At 43.7% G+C, this 17,362-nt stretch overlaps 1 protein-coding gene across 1 annotated transcript in view; it reads right to left on the bottom strand.

The window, feature by feature from the left end:
* The window catches only part of RGS6 (regulator of G protein signaling 6), a 635,612-nt gene that overhangs the window by 96,662 nt on the left and 521,588 nt on the right, over window positions 1–17,362 (bottom strand). Inside the window, exons 4-6 of the mRNA XM_010588720.3 lie at window positions 6,195–6,245; window positions 2,312–2,418; window positions 1,337–1,388 (exon numbers count right to left, since the gene is read on the bottom strand). Coding sequence (XP_010587022.1) covers window positions 1,337–1,388; window positions 2,312–2,418; window positions 6,195–6,245 — 210 coding nt within the window. The remainder of the gene's footprint in view (window positions 1–1,336; window positions 1,389–2,311; window positions 2,419–6,194; window positions 6,246–17,362) is intronic.

Genomic DNA, 17,362 nt, shown 5'->3' with positions numbered 1-17,362 from the left:
ATGACAATTAGGTAATCACTTGCTCACAGCCCATCCTCAGGACTGGTCACAATTGCTGGCTTCCCCTCCGTCGCATGTGATCCGGAGGTGTAGCTGATCACACAGGTGTCCTGATGGGCCTCTTCTGAGCCTCCTTCCCCAGCTGCACACCTCCCTCCTGCGCTCTGCAGCCTATCTGCCCTCCTGTCACAAACAATCCTGCAAAGAACATAGGGAGTAACTGCAGGTCTCCCTGAGGGCCAGTCCCAATGACAGCTATGGACTGGACTGCCACAGCAGCTAAGACAGTGGTGAAGACACCATACAAAGGGGCAGTATTGCTGCTTTGGCCTTTGTGGACATCCCCCATGGGACCGTGAAAGGAGCACAGGCTTTGGAGCCACTCAGATTTGAAATCAAATTCTGCCGCCTCTAGTGAGTGTCTGCTGATCACCTTCGATGAAGAACCAGAATGGTCAGTAAATGTTTAGAGTGCCAGCTATGCCTCTGGCATGTGCTATGCACTGGTGATAGGAGAATGAACAAAGTGGGCCAGCTTCTGCCCTCATGGGGCTTACAGTCAACTGGGCACTCAGACAAATAGCATATAGTGTGATAAGTGTGAGGATGTAGGCTCTGTGGGCTCAGGTTCCTTATCTGAAACATAGGGTGAAATATAGGGATAATACTACTTCTTCAGAGAACTGGCATGTAAAAAAGGCACATAGATGAGACTAAATAGTCTCCACTGAGAATATGTAGCAAGACTAACAGATCCCTGCCTGGACAGAGGTAACTCCCTTCTTACTGAGGTGCCAGCCTCACCCACCGTAACGGTTTATTTTCCTAGTCCAGAGTAACTTCTGTCCACCCCTCCCTGGTCTGTCTTCCCTTCCCCTCAATTTTCAACCATTAAAAACATCAATAAGTTCTTAATAAGTCTTAACAAGGCTGTGAGAACAGTAAGAGTCAGGAGGAGGTAGCCCCTTGAACCAGCCCGCCCTGATATCCTGTCCCAGGAAGAAGCAGTCAACAGTCACCATCTCATAGTGTTGGTGTGGGATCTTAGCTCTCCATGACCCCACAGAATGAACATATTAGCCATCCTTAATGAAAATTTTCTTCCCTTTCTCCATTCCCTTCCAAGGGCGGCATCTTTCTGTGTCCTCTGCCTTCCTTCATTGCCTGGAACAGGGAGTTTACTACACGCCCACAAGATGAGAAAGGATTAAGCAGGGTAATGTTGCATGCCACCCTCCTCCACCGCACTGTGCGCTGTGGTTGCCCAGACACCTAGCACTTGTCTTCTGCCCTCTGAGGAGAAACTCTAAGTGTGGGCTGCAGCGTCAGTTCTCACCATAGTCAGTGTTTTCAGGTTCCCAGCAGTTCGAGGGCCAGAAGTACGGGGCCTACGAAAGAGTACAAGGTCAGCACTCAGAGGCACCCACAGCACCTGCCCTCCCTGGACACAGTGAGGGCCCCTCCCTATGCCAGGCTCTGTCCCCATCTCCTTCGTGCTGACACTGTACACCAAATCCCCCTACTCCCTACCCCTGTTCTTTAGCGCAGCTGAGACCAGTCAACATTTTTCTCTGAGTACTGAGAAATGAAATCCAAGGTAAGCAAAATTAATGCAATGATAAGAAAATAGTTTTGCAGGGTAAAAATCTCTCAGCCCAAGCAATAAAAATCTAACTCTGGAAGTCAGGCTGATACAGTTTACAAAGTACCCAAGCCCCAAGTTCCCCGTTTTCCTCCAACCCTGTCTGAAGAACTCTGTCCCAGACCTTTTCGTTTCGACCTTGACATAACCTCTTATCCCTTCCCCAATTCCCTCTAGGACAGAATCTGGTTAAGGGAATGGGAAATGGGTGGGAAGAGTTATTAGGATGTGAATAGAAACTCTATACCAGAAAGGGAGACTTTGTTACCAAGCTAACCTAAGTTCAAATCAAATTAAGGCTGCCTCCTTCATTTACCAACTACCTCATTAATTCTCTCATCAACTCAGTTTTCTCATCTGTAAAATTGGTGATGGCTACCTCCAGAGGTTTATTCTTCAGGATCAATGAGGAAATACGTGTACTCAATAAATAACAGCTCTCGATGAAGGCTGGATCTGCTTTCCTCTTCCCTTTTACTATGATTTGAGTGGGGCAACAAATGGTTCAGACAAACATTTACTTGTCTTTCCCAGCGTTTTGGAGGGATAAGGGGGATTTCCCTTCATACCTTCAGTTTTTCTTTTTTCTTTTGTTTAGGTAGTTTTACTCTAAGATCAGATGATGGTGAGAAGAAAAGGTTCTATAGAAGGAGGAGCTGGAGGACCTACCTGGAAACGATAAAAGGTGCCATCATCCTTCATGGTGAGAACGTGGTCTGAGATTGGAAAGATGTAGCCCTGGGCAGCTATAAGGCTCCCCAAGTGTATTGCTTCAACTGCAGGGATAGGGCACAGCAGAGAGAAAGAATTAGGCAGCTGTCGGAACCCAGAGTTACTTAGCTAAAGTGTAAACTGGGAGGGCAGAATGGTAACCAGTGGTCACCTGTCATCACCTCAGATAACTCTGTCTACAATAGCCCTAGAGAGGGCAGGTCGCCAACCATTGGGAAGGGCCATCAGGTGGCCGGGTTCCTCTGGATCCCAGCTCTGAGAATCTGATGTTGTTCAAACTTTCACAACACATTCTAGAGAAAGTCTAGCTTCACGGCTAAGAACGTGAGCTTCGGAGTATTATTAGGTGACATTTCAGGTAAAGTGCTTAGCAGTGTCTGACACATGGTAAGTGCTCAATAAGTGCTAGAAGCCCTGATTCATGTTTTTAGCTTTATCTGTGATGATGACGGCAGCTTATTATGGCAGCCTCACCTCCCATAAACACTCTGGATTCATGTTGCATTCCCCAAGATTACAATCCCACCAGCAATGAGGACTCTCCTAAGGACAGAGTAAAACCTCACTTTCTCAGAAAATTTGAGGGTAGGCAATGGAGTGGGCAGTGGAATAGAGAGGCCAACCTGATAGAAATATTCTCTTTTTCACTCCTATCAACTTACTGTTTTGTTACTTTAGCACCAGCCATAAATGGATTCCTATAGGTAGTTAAGAATTAAAATTTATTCTGAGTAGAGTTAATAAAAAATAACAAATCTACATGGTTCTACCACACATAATAATCTTTCACAAATATAAAAAGTACTTTCACTTATAAAAACAAATTTTTGGACACGGAAATTGTTAATATGTTCAGGGAATCTTAGGAATTATTAATTTCATGAGCTCTGAATTTTTTAAAGTGACTTGTTTGGGTTTCACTTGCAAACTTTTCAAGAGGTTGAATATAACCCAAACGTTTTGCTTATTAAGAATCATCTATTCTCCTTTGCAAGAAACATAAAATTGTAATGGATGGCATCGGGATGAATGCAGTTTTATTTTACTTGCTTAGTGATGACCCACTTGTTTAAAGTCTATACACTTTAAGAATCATGGTTTCAACAAAAAGAGGAGTTTCATTACCCAAAGCTGCTCCTTCCCCTGGGAAACCCACCAAACTAAACCCACTGCTGTGTAGTTGATTCCGACTCATTGCAACTCTATAAGACAGTATAACTGTCTCATAGGGTTTCCAAGGCCGTAATCTTTACAGAAGCAGATTGCCACATCCTTCCCCCTGCAGAGAGGCTGCTGGGTTTGGCTGCCGACCTTTTGGTTAGCAGCCGAGTGCTTTAACCACTGTGTCATCAGGGCTCCTCCTCCAGGGAACCCAAACCCATTGCTGTTGAGTCAATTCCGACTCATAGTGGCCCTGTAGGGTAGAGAAGGACAATCCCATAGGGTTTCCAAGGAGTGGCTGGTGGATTCAAATTGTCAACCTTCTGGTTAGCAGCCAAGCTCTTAACCACTATGCCAGGAGGGCTCTCCCCAGGGAAAAAGAGTGAAATCTAGTTAGAAGGTAGCTTTCATGCCACCCACCTGGGAGAAAAAACTGTCACCTCATTCTTTGAGCAAAAAGGTTTTCACTTAGAAATTTGGCAGATGGGAAGAAAGAAGGAAAGAGGGATGTACAACGACATGACTGGCTTCGCAGGGCCTTGGGCTGCTTTGCCTCATCTCCGTTTTCTATTCCCAGGTGAACGGTTCTTAACTCCTCCTACTCAAAAACTTCTCAAAAGCCCAGAAAATACCAGATTTCAATGTTTTATTAGCCAAGGACATCACCGTAGAACAGACTTTCATAGACATGGCCCTCATCATTTGAGGCCTTATGCAACACCTTCGCATGCCAGGGACAGAGGATTCCAGAAGCTTATTCTTATACCAATAGCCGGTTGAGGGGTCTCAGAAAAAAGTTAGCAATAATAATAAATTGTTGTTGTTAGTTGCCATAGAGTTCATTCTGACTCATGGTGGTCCCGTGTGTGCAGAGTAGTGCTGCTCCACTGAGCTTTCAAGGCTGTGACCTTTTAGAGGCAGATCGCCAGGCCTAGATGGGTTCGAACTGCCAAATCTTCGGTTAGTACTCGAGTGCCTAACCATTTGCACCACCCAGGGACTTCTAATAGTAGTAAATATATGTCAGAAATACAATGATTTTTTAGAATGGCAAAGAAGCCAGTGCTCTTGGAAGAAGAAGAGACCACCATGAGGAAGGCGTTCCCTTAGCTTTGCATCGTAATCCAAAGAAACAGTGGTCTGAAACAAACATAATGAACCTGGTAGACGTATTCAACCTAAATTTTGCAACTGGACAATTAGAAGACCGGGCTACATAAGAAAAACACATAGGGTAGTTGATTTGGGTTCTATCCCTTCAAAGGATTAGCATTTATAATTTTTCCCCAGTGAATTAAGAACTCGACCAGAATTAAGAATTTTCACTAATCATAAAAGCATCCACCAATCAGGATGGTAAAAAAGGCACTTCCATTAATGACTTTTCTGGCACTCAGATTTCTGGCACTATATTTTACTGAACTGAATGTAAATTACCTTGTTTCATAGACAACAGTAGATTAGAAGCATTAGATTAAAATACATGTATGCTCAAGTCTGACATGTCCCCGGATGGTGCGAACGGTTACTGTGCCCAGCTGCTAACTAAAAGGTTGGAGGTTTGAGTCCACCCAGAGGCACCTTGGAAGAATGGCCTGATGATCTGCTTCTGAAAAATCAGCAATTGCAAACCCTACGGAACACAGTTCTGACGCACATGGGGTTGCCCTGAGTGGCAATCAACTAAATGGCAACTGTATTTTTTTTTTTTAAACTGGGTTATACAAATGATACTGTCTCATAATCAAGAGTAGATTAAGAGTATCAGGTTAAAATACATGTATGCCTGAGACTGATACCCTGACCCCAGCCTGGAATCACAGCTGAAAGTCAGAAAATTTACTTTTAAAAGCATAGCAGTTGAGGACCATCTAATTTGGGGCATATAGGCCTAATCACCCCAATGTCTCCCAAGAACATAAGGGCACTTTAGTGGATCTTTATAAATACAACTTTTGGGCATCAAGAATACTCAGCTAAATAAGACAAGGAAGTGTATAATAATTTCAGAAAAGTATTAACTAACGACACATGGATGATAAACTTTACTTACCCAGAATTTTCATTTTCCTGGAACCCCCCCTCCCCATTTCCTAATTATGCTGTGAAAACAAATTTCACTATTTATTTTCTGGTGGGAGGACAGATTTGGAAAATGTTTTATTGGCCAGGGTTTTGTTGCTGTTTTTCTGGTAAGGTTTTCCTCATTGAAATGCACAATTAAAGTTAGAAAAAAAAAATCATTCCTTCACTTCTTGCAGAAGCAGAAAACAAAAGGAATCTTAGCAAATAATTAAACATCTTAATTGTGGATCAGGCAATCTAATTTTAAGAGCTGGTTCTAGGAGGCTGTTCGGTGACAGTGCTACAACTTATCTTTAATTGCTGCGGATAATGAGAATTCATCTCATTTCACGTGTCATTGTATTGGGCTCTTTTGCATTCTAAATAGTTGCTCATGTCCTCAAAGGGCGATTTAAATTTAAAGTTAGAAATTCGGTGGAGAAAATCAATTAATTTTATTCATAAGAAGAGTGATTCCACATCTTGGAATTCACTTTAACCTGGTTTTAGGAGGGTAGCAGTAGCTAGTTTGGAACTTCATTATGGGATATCTACCGATACCATGGGCGATAAAGGCAGAGTCAAGGTCGAGTACCTGGGTCCTCAATGGAAAGGTTCTTCATCAGCCACTGCACAATGTCAGTACCTGGAACGATAAAGCAATTTTAAGTGAAGACCTCTTGGGTGTTTAACCTACAGTAGAAGAAACATGTCTACCTAAGAAACTCAATCTCAATTAGTGCACCCCTGGAGAGCTGGATAATGCTGGCATTTTTCAGTCCTAACCAACCCTTTCCATCCATCAGTATACTTACAGAGTCACAATCCTATTCTTTTCCAAAACACATCCTTTTGCTGATAACTCAGGATGATCTTGTATCCACATTTCTGTTGTTGTGGTTGGATGTTGTCGAGTTGCTTCCTATTCATAGTGGCCCCATGTGACAGAGTAGGACTATTCATAGAGTTTTCTTGGCTGTAATCTTTACAGAAGCAGATGGTCAGGTCTTTTTCTTGTGGACCCACAAGGTGCACCAATATGGTGCTTCCTGAGAATACCAGATTTCTATGACTTCTCCAAGGCAGGCTCAGGGAAGTTTTATCATGCCTGGCCCCCAGACCATTCCTGAGGAAAGAGGCCTCTTCAGCTCCCTACTCTTACTGACAAGGGCTGATCAACACAGGTGACCTCAGAAGCTCCTGTGAAAATCTAAATTTCCTCTACATGGGCCCATCCAACATGAAAGTGCCCCTGCGTCAGTGGCAGAAACTTTTACGTGCTCACCAAAACCTCTTTCCTCTCCTCTTGGACCACAGCTAGATCCCATTTCCAGGCTCCCTTGTGGTTGGGTGCGGACCGAGTTCTGCTGGTGATACATACCCCTTCTAGGCCTAGACCATAAGAACTCCTAAGTGACTCTCCAAGCTTCCCGCCCTTTAATTACCATCTGCTGGCTGAATGGAGAGGATCCTAAGGACCTAGGAGGGGCAGAGCCACAAAATGGAAGGAGCCTGGGTTCCTAAATAACCGTGAAAAATAACACCAATTTTGGGCTCTGACTTGACTGAGAAATAAGCTTTTTGTTGAGTTACACCCCTGCAATTTTGGAGTGTATCTGTTAAGCACCTAGTATTGCCTTAACTAATACAACATTAAGAGTCAGATGGAATCATAAAGCTTATCTACTATAACCCTCCCCATGCCATTTTTACACCCCCCAAAAGATATGCTGAAGTCCTAACTCCTGGTACCTGCAACTGTCACCTTATTTGGGAATAGGGATTTCGAAGATGTTATCAGTGAATAAGAGGTCATACTGGAGTAGGGTGGGTCCTAATCCAATATAAGTGTGTCCTTATAAAAAGAGGAGAAGAGACACAGAGGAAAGATGGCCATGGGAAGATGGAGGTAGTGACAAGAAGCTAGGAGGAGGCAAGGGAGGATCTTCCCTGTAGCCTACAGATTGTATAGCCCAGACAACACCTTGATTTCAGACTTCCAGCATTCTGGCATTGAGAGAATAAATTTCTGTCATTTTAAGCCACCTATATTGTTGTACTTTGTTATGGATCCCTAGGAAACTAATATACTTCCCTTTGGCCCTAGTTTTGCCCTCTGATCACAGAAAAACCAGTCCTCTTCTTTGAGACAAATATTTGGACAGTCCTTTTAATATATACCATGTCTTCCTGAATTTCCCCCACTCCAGGCAAAACATGCCTGGATCCCTCAGCTCTTTCCTGGCTTGGAGTCCCTCACCATTTTGGTCACAATCCTCTGCATATGTTCCCTTTTGTTTGCCTCCCTTTGAAAATGTGGCACCAAAAACTGAGCTCAATCTTCTAAGGACAACACAGCCCACATGATAATAGAGTAGTCCAATTTTCCGGAAGGTTCTGAAGTTCTGGTCAACCCATCTTTGTTACCCAAAGATCTCACTTTTAACCAATACAGACCTTTGATGGTAGCTAAAAAAAAAAAAATTTTTTTTTTTTTTTGTCATCTCAGAATGGAATGCTTGATGAAAACAGCTTAAAAAAAAGGCAATGTTTCTAGATCTCCCATGCCCGTTGTAGGTCTGAGGCCTTGATGTGAGGGAGAGGGCCTGCCAATAGCTTGCCTCGGCTGGACTCCCAGCTGAAGGATGGGATTCAACAGAGGGGTTTAGTGACTATTGCCTTTTTCCCAGAAATCAATTTTCCTAGAAATCTGACTGGTGGCTGGAAGTGGGATCCATACAGGCCTGAGTGCCTAGACCTTTGGTTCCTGCCTGGCTCTCTGGAAGGTGAATTAACCCTGCACAATAAGACTGCCAGGTCCCCATCCTACTCTTCCTGATGCTCCTTTGAGGTTCAGCCTCCACGGACAAGAATTTGCAAGCCCCCTGCATTTCAACCCCGAAGGCAGGACTTCCATGCCTTTGCCCACTCTTGCTCCTGGATGGCATCTATGAGCTAAACTTTGAGCCCAAAACACTCCTTCCTGTTCACTCACATTCTTTAAGAGAAAGAAAATGTGTGTGCATGTGTGTCCATTTCCTCCAAATTGTACAAGTTCAACATTTGTCCTACGAAATAAAGAACAACGCAGAAATCAAATAAGAACTATAATCCCAAGATGGGGGTGGGGGACAGGCTCTAACCTGTTTTTTCCTCAAAAGAAAACTAGCTCTTTTTTGTGGGTTGCCTAGAAACTGAGAGGTTGGCAGCATCAGCTCCGGCACTCCCCGGGGCAGGCGGATTATCTTTCTGTTGAGCTCGCTGAACCATTATTTATCATCTGCCAAGATTGATTACTCACCCTGGGACAATGACAGCCCTTCCTTTCCCCTGTTAATTACTGTCATCATTAATATCCATGTCACTAATTAGTATTCATTCACACTGAAACTCCTTCCTTGCTATCATATCCGCTCCCCTGTCCACCCCAACCCTCGCCTTCAGCCCACTGTCTGGGTTTCTGTCCCCTTTGGCTTTATGTGTTCTGTATTGGGCCTCATTGTTCATTCCCAGTCTACCAGGCCCCGGTCTGCACTCACAGGGTCCCAAGCTCACATTTCAATACTTTTTTTTTTTAATTAGAGGAAGTCACAAACTCTTTTCCTTTTTTCTTTGCACTGTGCCCTGGCAGTCCCTTTTCTCATCTGGACACTGGTGTGACTGTCCCTAGCTGGCCTGGCCCCACTGCACTCAATCTGCAGAGCATTCATGCTGGCACCATCTCCAATGTGCTGTGGGCACTTTGGATTTCAGCAACCCACAACAAGTAGGGGCTGGTAGGCATTTGTGTTCTCAGGGCTCTGGGTTATTTCAGGTTTCCTTGGACTAATTCAGAAGTCCCTGGGTGGTGCAAATGGTTAACACACTCAGGCGTGAACTAAAAGGTTGGAGGTTTGAGTCCATCCAGAGGTGACTTAGAAGAAAGGCCTGGCAATCATCTACTTCTGAAAAAGTAGCCATTGAAAACTCTGTGGAACATAGCTCTATTCTAACACACACTGGATTACCATGAGTTGGAGTCAACTTGATAGTAACTTTTTTTTTTTTTGGTTGGACTAATTTAAGAGCGCAGAAACCCTGGTTGTGTAGTGGTTAAGAGCTATGGCTGCTAACCAAAAAGTTGGCAGTTTGAATCCCCAGGTGCTCCTTGGCATCCCTATGGGGCAGTTCTACTCTGCCCTACAGGGTTGCCATGAGTTGGAATCGATTCCATGGCAGTGGGTAATTCAAGAGTGGCCACCTCCAACCTTGTGGCAGCAAGGAAACTGTGGCTTGTTTAGCCCCAGGAACAAGTAAGGAAGGGAAAGCTGTCATAATATTATGTTCTTTAAAAGATCTGTAATTATTACACTGTACAATCAGGCAAATACAGTGCAAGTAACCAGCACAAGAAAGCATTTTTAGTCTTCTAATTTCTCTTTCTTCTCTCTCCTTTTCTTCTTCAGCTCCCGATCATTCTTTCCTTCTTGTTGAAGTAAGAATTCGAAGCAGATTATTTTCTATTCTATCTAAAATGAATTGTTGCCCTTTTGTTGGAGCCCTGGTGGTGCAGCAGTTAAGAGCTTGGCTGTTAACCAAAAGGGCAGCAGTTTGGATACACCAGCCGTTCCTTGGAAACCCTATGGGGCAGTTCTACTCTGTCCTATAGGGTCGCTATGAGTCAAAATTGACTCAGTGGCAGTGGTTTTGTTTTGTTTTTGGTTAGATTCTGGTTCTTATCTTAGGCAAACTGCTCTGCCTAGGACTTAAAGCCAATAAAGCAATAGTAGGAGTACATCCCAATAAAATGGAGTACATATTCACCCCTTATTCCCAAGGTTCCAAAATGCTTGGCTGGAAGTTTTCTTTTTGAGGTTAATTTATCGACATATATTCCAAGGACACCATGAAAAGCACAAGAGAGCACATGAAACACCTCGGCACTGCAAGAGTGTTTTATTAGTGTAAGTAAATATCTGTCATATGTAGGTATGCATTCCACAGTTCGTTGTACCGTGGTGGTATGAGCGTTGCTATGATGCCGGAAGCTATGTTGCTGGTATTTCAAATACCAGCAGGGTCACCCAGGGTGGACAGGTTTCAGCAGAGCTTCCAGACTAAGACAGACCTGGAAGTTGGTGATCTACTCCCAAAAATTAGCCAATGAAAACCCTATGGACCACAACGAAATACTGTAAGAATCACTTGCTTTGGACATGTTATCAGGAGGGATCCATTGCTGGAGGAGGACATCATGTGTGGTGAAGTACAGAGCCAGAGAGGGCAAAGGAGACCCTTGGTAAGATGGATTGGCACAATAGCCGCAAGGATGGACTCGAACATGCTGGCAATCATGTGGATGACACTAGGCAATATTTCATTCTGTTGTACCTAAGGTCACCAGGAGTCAGCGTTGACTCAATGGCAGCATCTATTTATCTAAGTGTGCATTATGTTTCACATATTTGGATATGTGTTGCATGTATGAATTTCAAGTATACATTTTATATACATGTGGTTGCTATCAGTTGGAACCGACTCAACGGCACTTAACAACAACAACATTTTATATATAATTATGTTTATTGAAGGGCTGTTTGGAAATAATCCAAAAGTTCCCTAGTAGGGGTCTGAATAAATTATGACTCATTCATACGATAAGTATTTATTGAACACCCAGTATATTAAGTGAAAAAGCATAGTGAGAACAGTATATATACATCAAACATCAAAAAAAATATTTATATTCTACTAATTATTGGGTGGGTTAATTATATATGTATAGTATACACAGATATGGAGAAAAAAGTTCTGGAAATATATTTAAACTGTTAATTTTAGGCTATCTTGGGGAAAGGGGAGTATCAAATTACAGGGAATTTCTATTCTTTACATTTCTGTATTATTTGATGCTCCCTTTTCCCCAAAATAACTTAAAATTAGCAGTTTAAATATACTTGCAGAACTTTTTCCTCCATATCTGTGTATATCTATCTATATATATAATTAGTAGAATATAAATATATTTAAACTGAGTAGTTTAAAATCAGGAAAGGTATAGGTCAGGGTTGTATCCTTTCACCATACTTATTCAATCTGTATGCTGAGCACATAATCCAAGAAGCTGGACTATATGAAGAAGAACATGGCATCAGGATTGGATATGCAGATGACGCAAACTTGCTTGCTGAAAGTGAAGATTTGAAGCGCTTACTGATGAAGATCAAAGACCACAGCCTTCTGTAAGGATTACACCTCAACATAAAGAAAACAAAAATCCTCACAACTGGACCAATAAGCAACATCCTGATAAACGGAGAAAAAATTGAAGTTGTCAAGGATTTCATTTTACTGGGATCCACAATCAATGCCCACTGAAGGAGCAGTCAATCAAACGATATACTGCACTGGGCAAATCTGCTGCAAAAGACCTCCTTAAAGTGTTATAAAGCAAAGATGTCACTGTGAGGACTAAGGTGTGCCTGACCCAAGCCATGGTGTTTTCAATCGCCTCATAGGCATACAAAAGTTGAACAAATAAGGATGATCAAAGAAAAATTGATGCCTTTGAATTATGGTGTTGGCGAAGAATATACCACGGACTGTCAGGAGAACAAACAAATCTGTCTTGGAAGAAGTACAGCCAGAATGTTCCTTAGAAGCAAGGATGGTGAGACTTATGTACTTTGGACATGCTATCAGGAGGGACCATTCCCCAGAGAAGGACGTTATGCTTGGTAAAGTCGAGGTCGGTGAAAAAGAGGAAGACCCTCAACAAGACAGACTGACACGGTGGCTGCAACAATGGGCTTCATCCTAACACAATTGTGAGGATGGCACAGGACTGACTGGGTAGTGTTTGTTCTATGAGTTGGAACCAACTTGACAGCACCTAACAACACCACCAACACATTTCTATATTATTTGAAGTTCATACAAAATATCATTGTATACAGAGAAAAATACTTTTTGTTTTAAAGAAAAGAGGGAAGAACTGGCTTTTGAGACCAAAGTATAGAGGGTATGGAGGATGAGGGGTTGCATGGACCAAGCTTTGCCAGGAGGCATCGCTTTGCACTACCTCCTGCTTCACCCAGGACCTGCTCTTCAGGCAAAGGTCAGAGAGCAGTGAAGAAGGCAGAACTCTCAAGGCTGTCTTTTTCCTGAGGAGTAGAGAATAGGAGGCTTGATTGTGGGCCTCAAATTGGTCACTTGTTGTGGCTATCTGCCTGCCCCTGTAGACTCTACAAGGGCTGTTCATTCACCCGTTGTCCTGGACCAAACAGGACCTAAACATCTCCCCCGTGTTTACTTACTTACTTATTTGGGTAGAGTAAGATTCTGTGAGCTTCTGGTGACTTCTAAGTTGTAATTAACTCCAAATCAATATAAACTGGACTTGAGTAAGCTGGTAAGGATCATCCAGTACTTCAGGTGGCTCTGTTTCTGGTTTGGGGGAGACCCTTATTCTAAAAATGTTCTGTTCTAGGCTTTGTCTTCAGGTGTTTGAAGCTTCTCCAACAATTTAACACCTGGCAGGGTGACCTGGGGCTTCCCGCAGACAAGATGATCTTACTATGACATGGAAACCCTGGTGGCGTAGTGGTTAAGAGCTATGGCTGCTAACCAAAAGGTCGGCAGTTGGAACCCACCAGGCTTTCCTTGGAAACTGTACGGGGGCAGTTCTACTCTGTCCTACAGGGCCGCTATGAGTCAGTAATTGACTTGACGGCAGTGGGTTTTTTGGGTTTTACTATGACATATGCCCAAAGTAGATCATGCAAAGCTGATAAAAGACTAGTTCCAGTGACCTGCAAATTTCAAGTCATGTGAAACTTGGTAGATCGTATATCACAGTACTGATAACTAAGGCAATTGGTATCTTACCAGTCCTCATGATTGGGGGAAAAACACTTTCTCTTGAACAAAATGTATCTGGAGCCCAACAAAAGAAAAGACAGTTCCTGCCTGCCCTGAGTGAGCTCAAGGACACCTCAATCAAGCTTATGACTCAGTGGACCAGAAGAGTTTTCATCCATCTGCTAAGGTCTCTGCTGCACCTCCGAGTGGAAAGGGCAGCTTCATGCCACACACATTGTATAGGTACCATGCACAGGTCAACACTTACGAAGGGGGAGTGACATTCTCCAAGTACCCAATAAGTATTAGCCAGAGCTGGGCTTGACCTCTGCTATCACGTATCGTCCTGATAATAATTCTGTACAACAGAATGACTATTATACCAATTTTAAAGATTAGACCTGGAAAGGCCCAAGGCCATATAGCTAGTACCTGTTGGAGCCAGGGTTGGAATCCAGGCAATCTCAAGCCAAATATTATTTCTACTACACCATTCTGCCTCTTTTATCACTGAATAACTTTCCAAGTAGTATACAGAAAAAATTGAAAAAGTGATATTCTGTGCTCATGTGTTTTTCTGAAGCAGAGACATTAATTTAGTGACAATAATAAGTCCTGCCAAGATTAGTTATTAATCATTTATTGAGCACTTTCTATATTCCAGTCCTTGAAATGATCCTACTATAATAATCCTGTGACGTAAACAGTTTATTGTTATCTCCATTTTGCAGATGAATGGAAGGACATTCTAAGTAGGGCAGTCCTTACAGTTTTAGACCTTTCTTTTATGCCTCAGCTTAAAAAAATCTTAAATGCGACAATTAGCTAGCAGAGAAAGCTTAATGTAAGAGGAAACGGGGCATCGGAGGGTGGGGACACGACTAGCTTGCAGTTAGGGAGAAGAAATGGAGAAGGAAGAAACAGCACGATGAAAAGTTTAGTGGCCTTTTTTTTTTTTTAGGATTTTTGCTTCTGTTAAGATTACAGGCAAGAAAACCCTATGGAGCAGTTCTACTCTAACATATGGGGCCACATGAGTCAGAATAGACTTGTTTGAAATGGGTTTGGTTTTATTCTTTTACGGGGTTTACAGACAGAGGAGTGTTTGATTCAACCTGACCCCCACACTTGTCCAAGAAAAAGTGTGACAAATTTAGTAGATAAACACTTGCTTACCAAGCATACGAGGCAATAAGGCAGAGTGTTTATACACCAACACTTCGGAGTCAGACAGGAGTTCAACTCATGGTATGTCACTTATAACATGTGTGACCCCAGGCACACCTACCCCAACTTCCATCTCTTCATGTGTCAGCTGGGGTAAACACTGCTTACTTACAGGATTAAATCAGATCACATACACAAAGCCCTTTGCCTCATGGTTTTCCTGAAATGGCCTGCTTGTTATCAGGCCACCTGCTTGCTCTGTGTCTACCATTCCTCATGTGAAAATGAGGACAATAACATTAGTACATGTTGCACAGGCTGTGAGGTTTAATGGAATCCTGTACGTGAATGCTAACACAGTGTCTGGCACGTAGTAAACGTTCAACACATGTTAGCTACTACTACAGCCAGTGTTTCAGGGGCCTTATCTTAGAACTGGAAATGCTGGCGGTTTCCATAATGGTTAAGTGCTAGGACTGTAAACCAAAGGGTTGGCAGTTCGAATCCACCAGGCACTCCCTGGAAACACTGTGGGGCAGTTCTACTCTGTCCTATAGGGTTGCTATGATTTGGAATTGACTGGAATGCAAGGGGCTTGTTTTTGTTTTTTTTTAATCTTAGAAATGAGTGTCTCACCAAGTCATCTGCATGGCTAGGACAAACAGCCGCAGCTGGGAATTCCTGTATTATTCACCTGCTTTTAAATTCTAGGCCTTAGACATTTTCAAACTGTCTTCTGATGTTTTTAGGAAACGATTTGCTGATGGACAGCTTGTTGGGTAGCAAAGCAAGAAGGACAGAAGGGGAAACAAAGGAAGGAATTGCACAGGCAAACTTTGGAAGCCCGGTGTGGCCTCACACAGGAAGAGGGACCCCTGCCTAGCAGCTTTTCTGGCCTTGTGACTCTGGCCATTCATCTCTTGGGAGGTCAAGGTGGAAAGCAAAACAGATACCTTCACCCCTGTAATTCGGTCAGATTTAACAAGCCAACCACCTGTTCTGGTTTTGCATGCTCTGGTCCCTGATGTCTCTACATCGTCTTCTCCTCCCCGCTCTCTCTTTCCACCACACGGACTGGACTGTCTTTCCATTCCCAGAATGCATTGTGCTCCACCCACTGCCGGGCCTGTGCAAATACTCTTGGGTCTTCACTTCACCTCTGGCCTAGTTGACTCCAGCTCCTGCGCATCCTCCAGTCCTAATGCCCTTGGGAAAGTCTTCATTGCTCTCTAGACTAGGTCAAGTTCCTACAAGTTCCATTCACTTGGAGAGAATGGGGCTCCGTCCCTTTGGAGCACTTTTCCCAGTTGGGAGTTAGACGCCTTTTTGATCAATGTCTGCCTCTCCCTCCCAGCTACAGCCCAAGTGAGCAGGCACTCTGTTATGCTGTCCTCTTCCCGGTACTCAGCACAGGGCAAGCTCATGGCTGAGGCTTGAGTAAATGTTATCAACTCATAGTTATGTACAAATATACATCAGATAATGCATATCCATCCGATATATGTACATATTCATTTACACTTTCTCGTTTTTTTTGATAGCTGACGAAAACATCACCACAAACTAACGCCAGACCTTGAAAGGGATTTTGCAACCACTGTTTTCAAGGAAAGGCTCAGAGTTTTTCATTCACTCATGGTTTTTTCTCTCAAAATTACATCTTTTCTTGTAAAAAAAAAAAAAAAAATCTTGACAAGTGTGTGCTTTAAAAAATATTAAAAAAAAAATAATTCGAAGCTTTCCTTTTTCCTTTATTAAACTTCAACTGTCCACTGGAAGGTAATGGGGAGCAGAAGCAAAGGTGAAATCTTCAACTCTCTTCCTCGGGCTGAAAGACCCCCTGCCCCTCACACCTCTCCAGCCTGTCCCTGCCGTTCCACTCACCGCCAGACTGCAGTCTGCAAGCGCCTTGTCTCTGGCTGTGGGCCAGCGAGGGATTTTCCCTTCTTAACAGAAAGGTCCCTGGGTCACTCTGACTTGGTTTTGAACAGGTTGGAAGAATTAAATCCAGACACATCAAATATGATTTTGGACCCAGGGGTACCCAAGCGTCACGCGTATCCAGCCACAAACCAGGGCCCCCCAGGACTGCCTCCCAGGTGTCTTCCCCCAGGCCAGACCCATTGATTGCTGGCCTACGTGGCCTATGGCACCTGGGCCCCGCAGCGAGCCACAGCCCACGCAGCAGGCAAGACAATCAGCTCCTGGGAAGCCACTGGTGGGCGTTCTCCCGCAGCCCCCTCCCTCTCCCAGGCTCTGCTCTTCCCCATTCCCTGAAGTTTAAAGCTTCCCTGCACATTATGTAACAGAATAGGGGGCAGGAGACCAGGCAAGGTTATTACCAACTCATAAATCAACCGGGAGGCTTTGCAAGTTGTGGCAAGGTGTCTGAGGTGCGCTCCCCGGTTTGTTATCTCACCCAAGCCCCCACGACTGATTCATAACCTCATAACCCTTCTGCATCCCAATCCCATCTTCCATCTAACTGTTGGCAGCTGAGTACATGATTTGCAAGAGGATGTGGGCAGTGCAGACGTGGGGGTGGGGGAGAGATTAGTTTTGTCAATCAAAGGCGTCTAGGGCGAGATGGCAGCACACAGGATTTAGCACAACAATCGGCTTATTAAAGGGAAGGCTGAACACAGTTACATTGATTAGGCTTCAACGGCGAAGCCAAGGGTCCCGGCCACTGGGGGTGTGGTCTCTGCTCCGGGAGGGTGGCTGCAGTTGATGACCACTTTCCACTGAACCCAATGG

This window comes from Loxodonta africana, chromosome 10 (genome assembly GCF_030014295.1).
Source record: "Loxodonta africana isolate mLoxAfr1 chromosome 10, mLoxAfr1.hap2, whole genome shotgun sequence".
Classification (NCBI taxonomy): Eukaryota; Metazoa; Chordata; class Mammalia; order Proboscidea; family Elephantidae; genus Loxodonta; species Loxodonta africana.
This window is presented reverse-complemented; position numbering and strand designations above follow the sequence as displayed.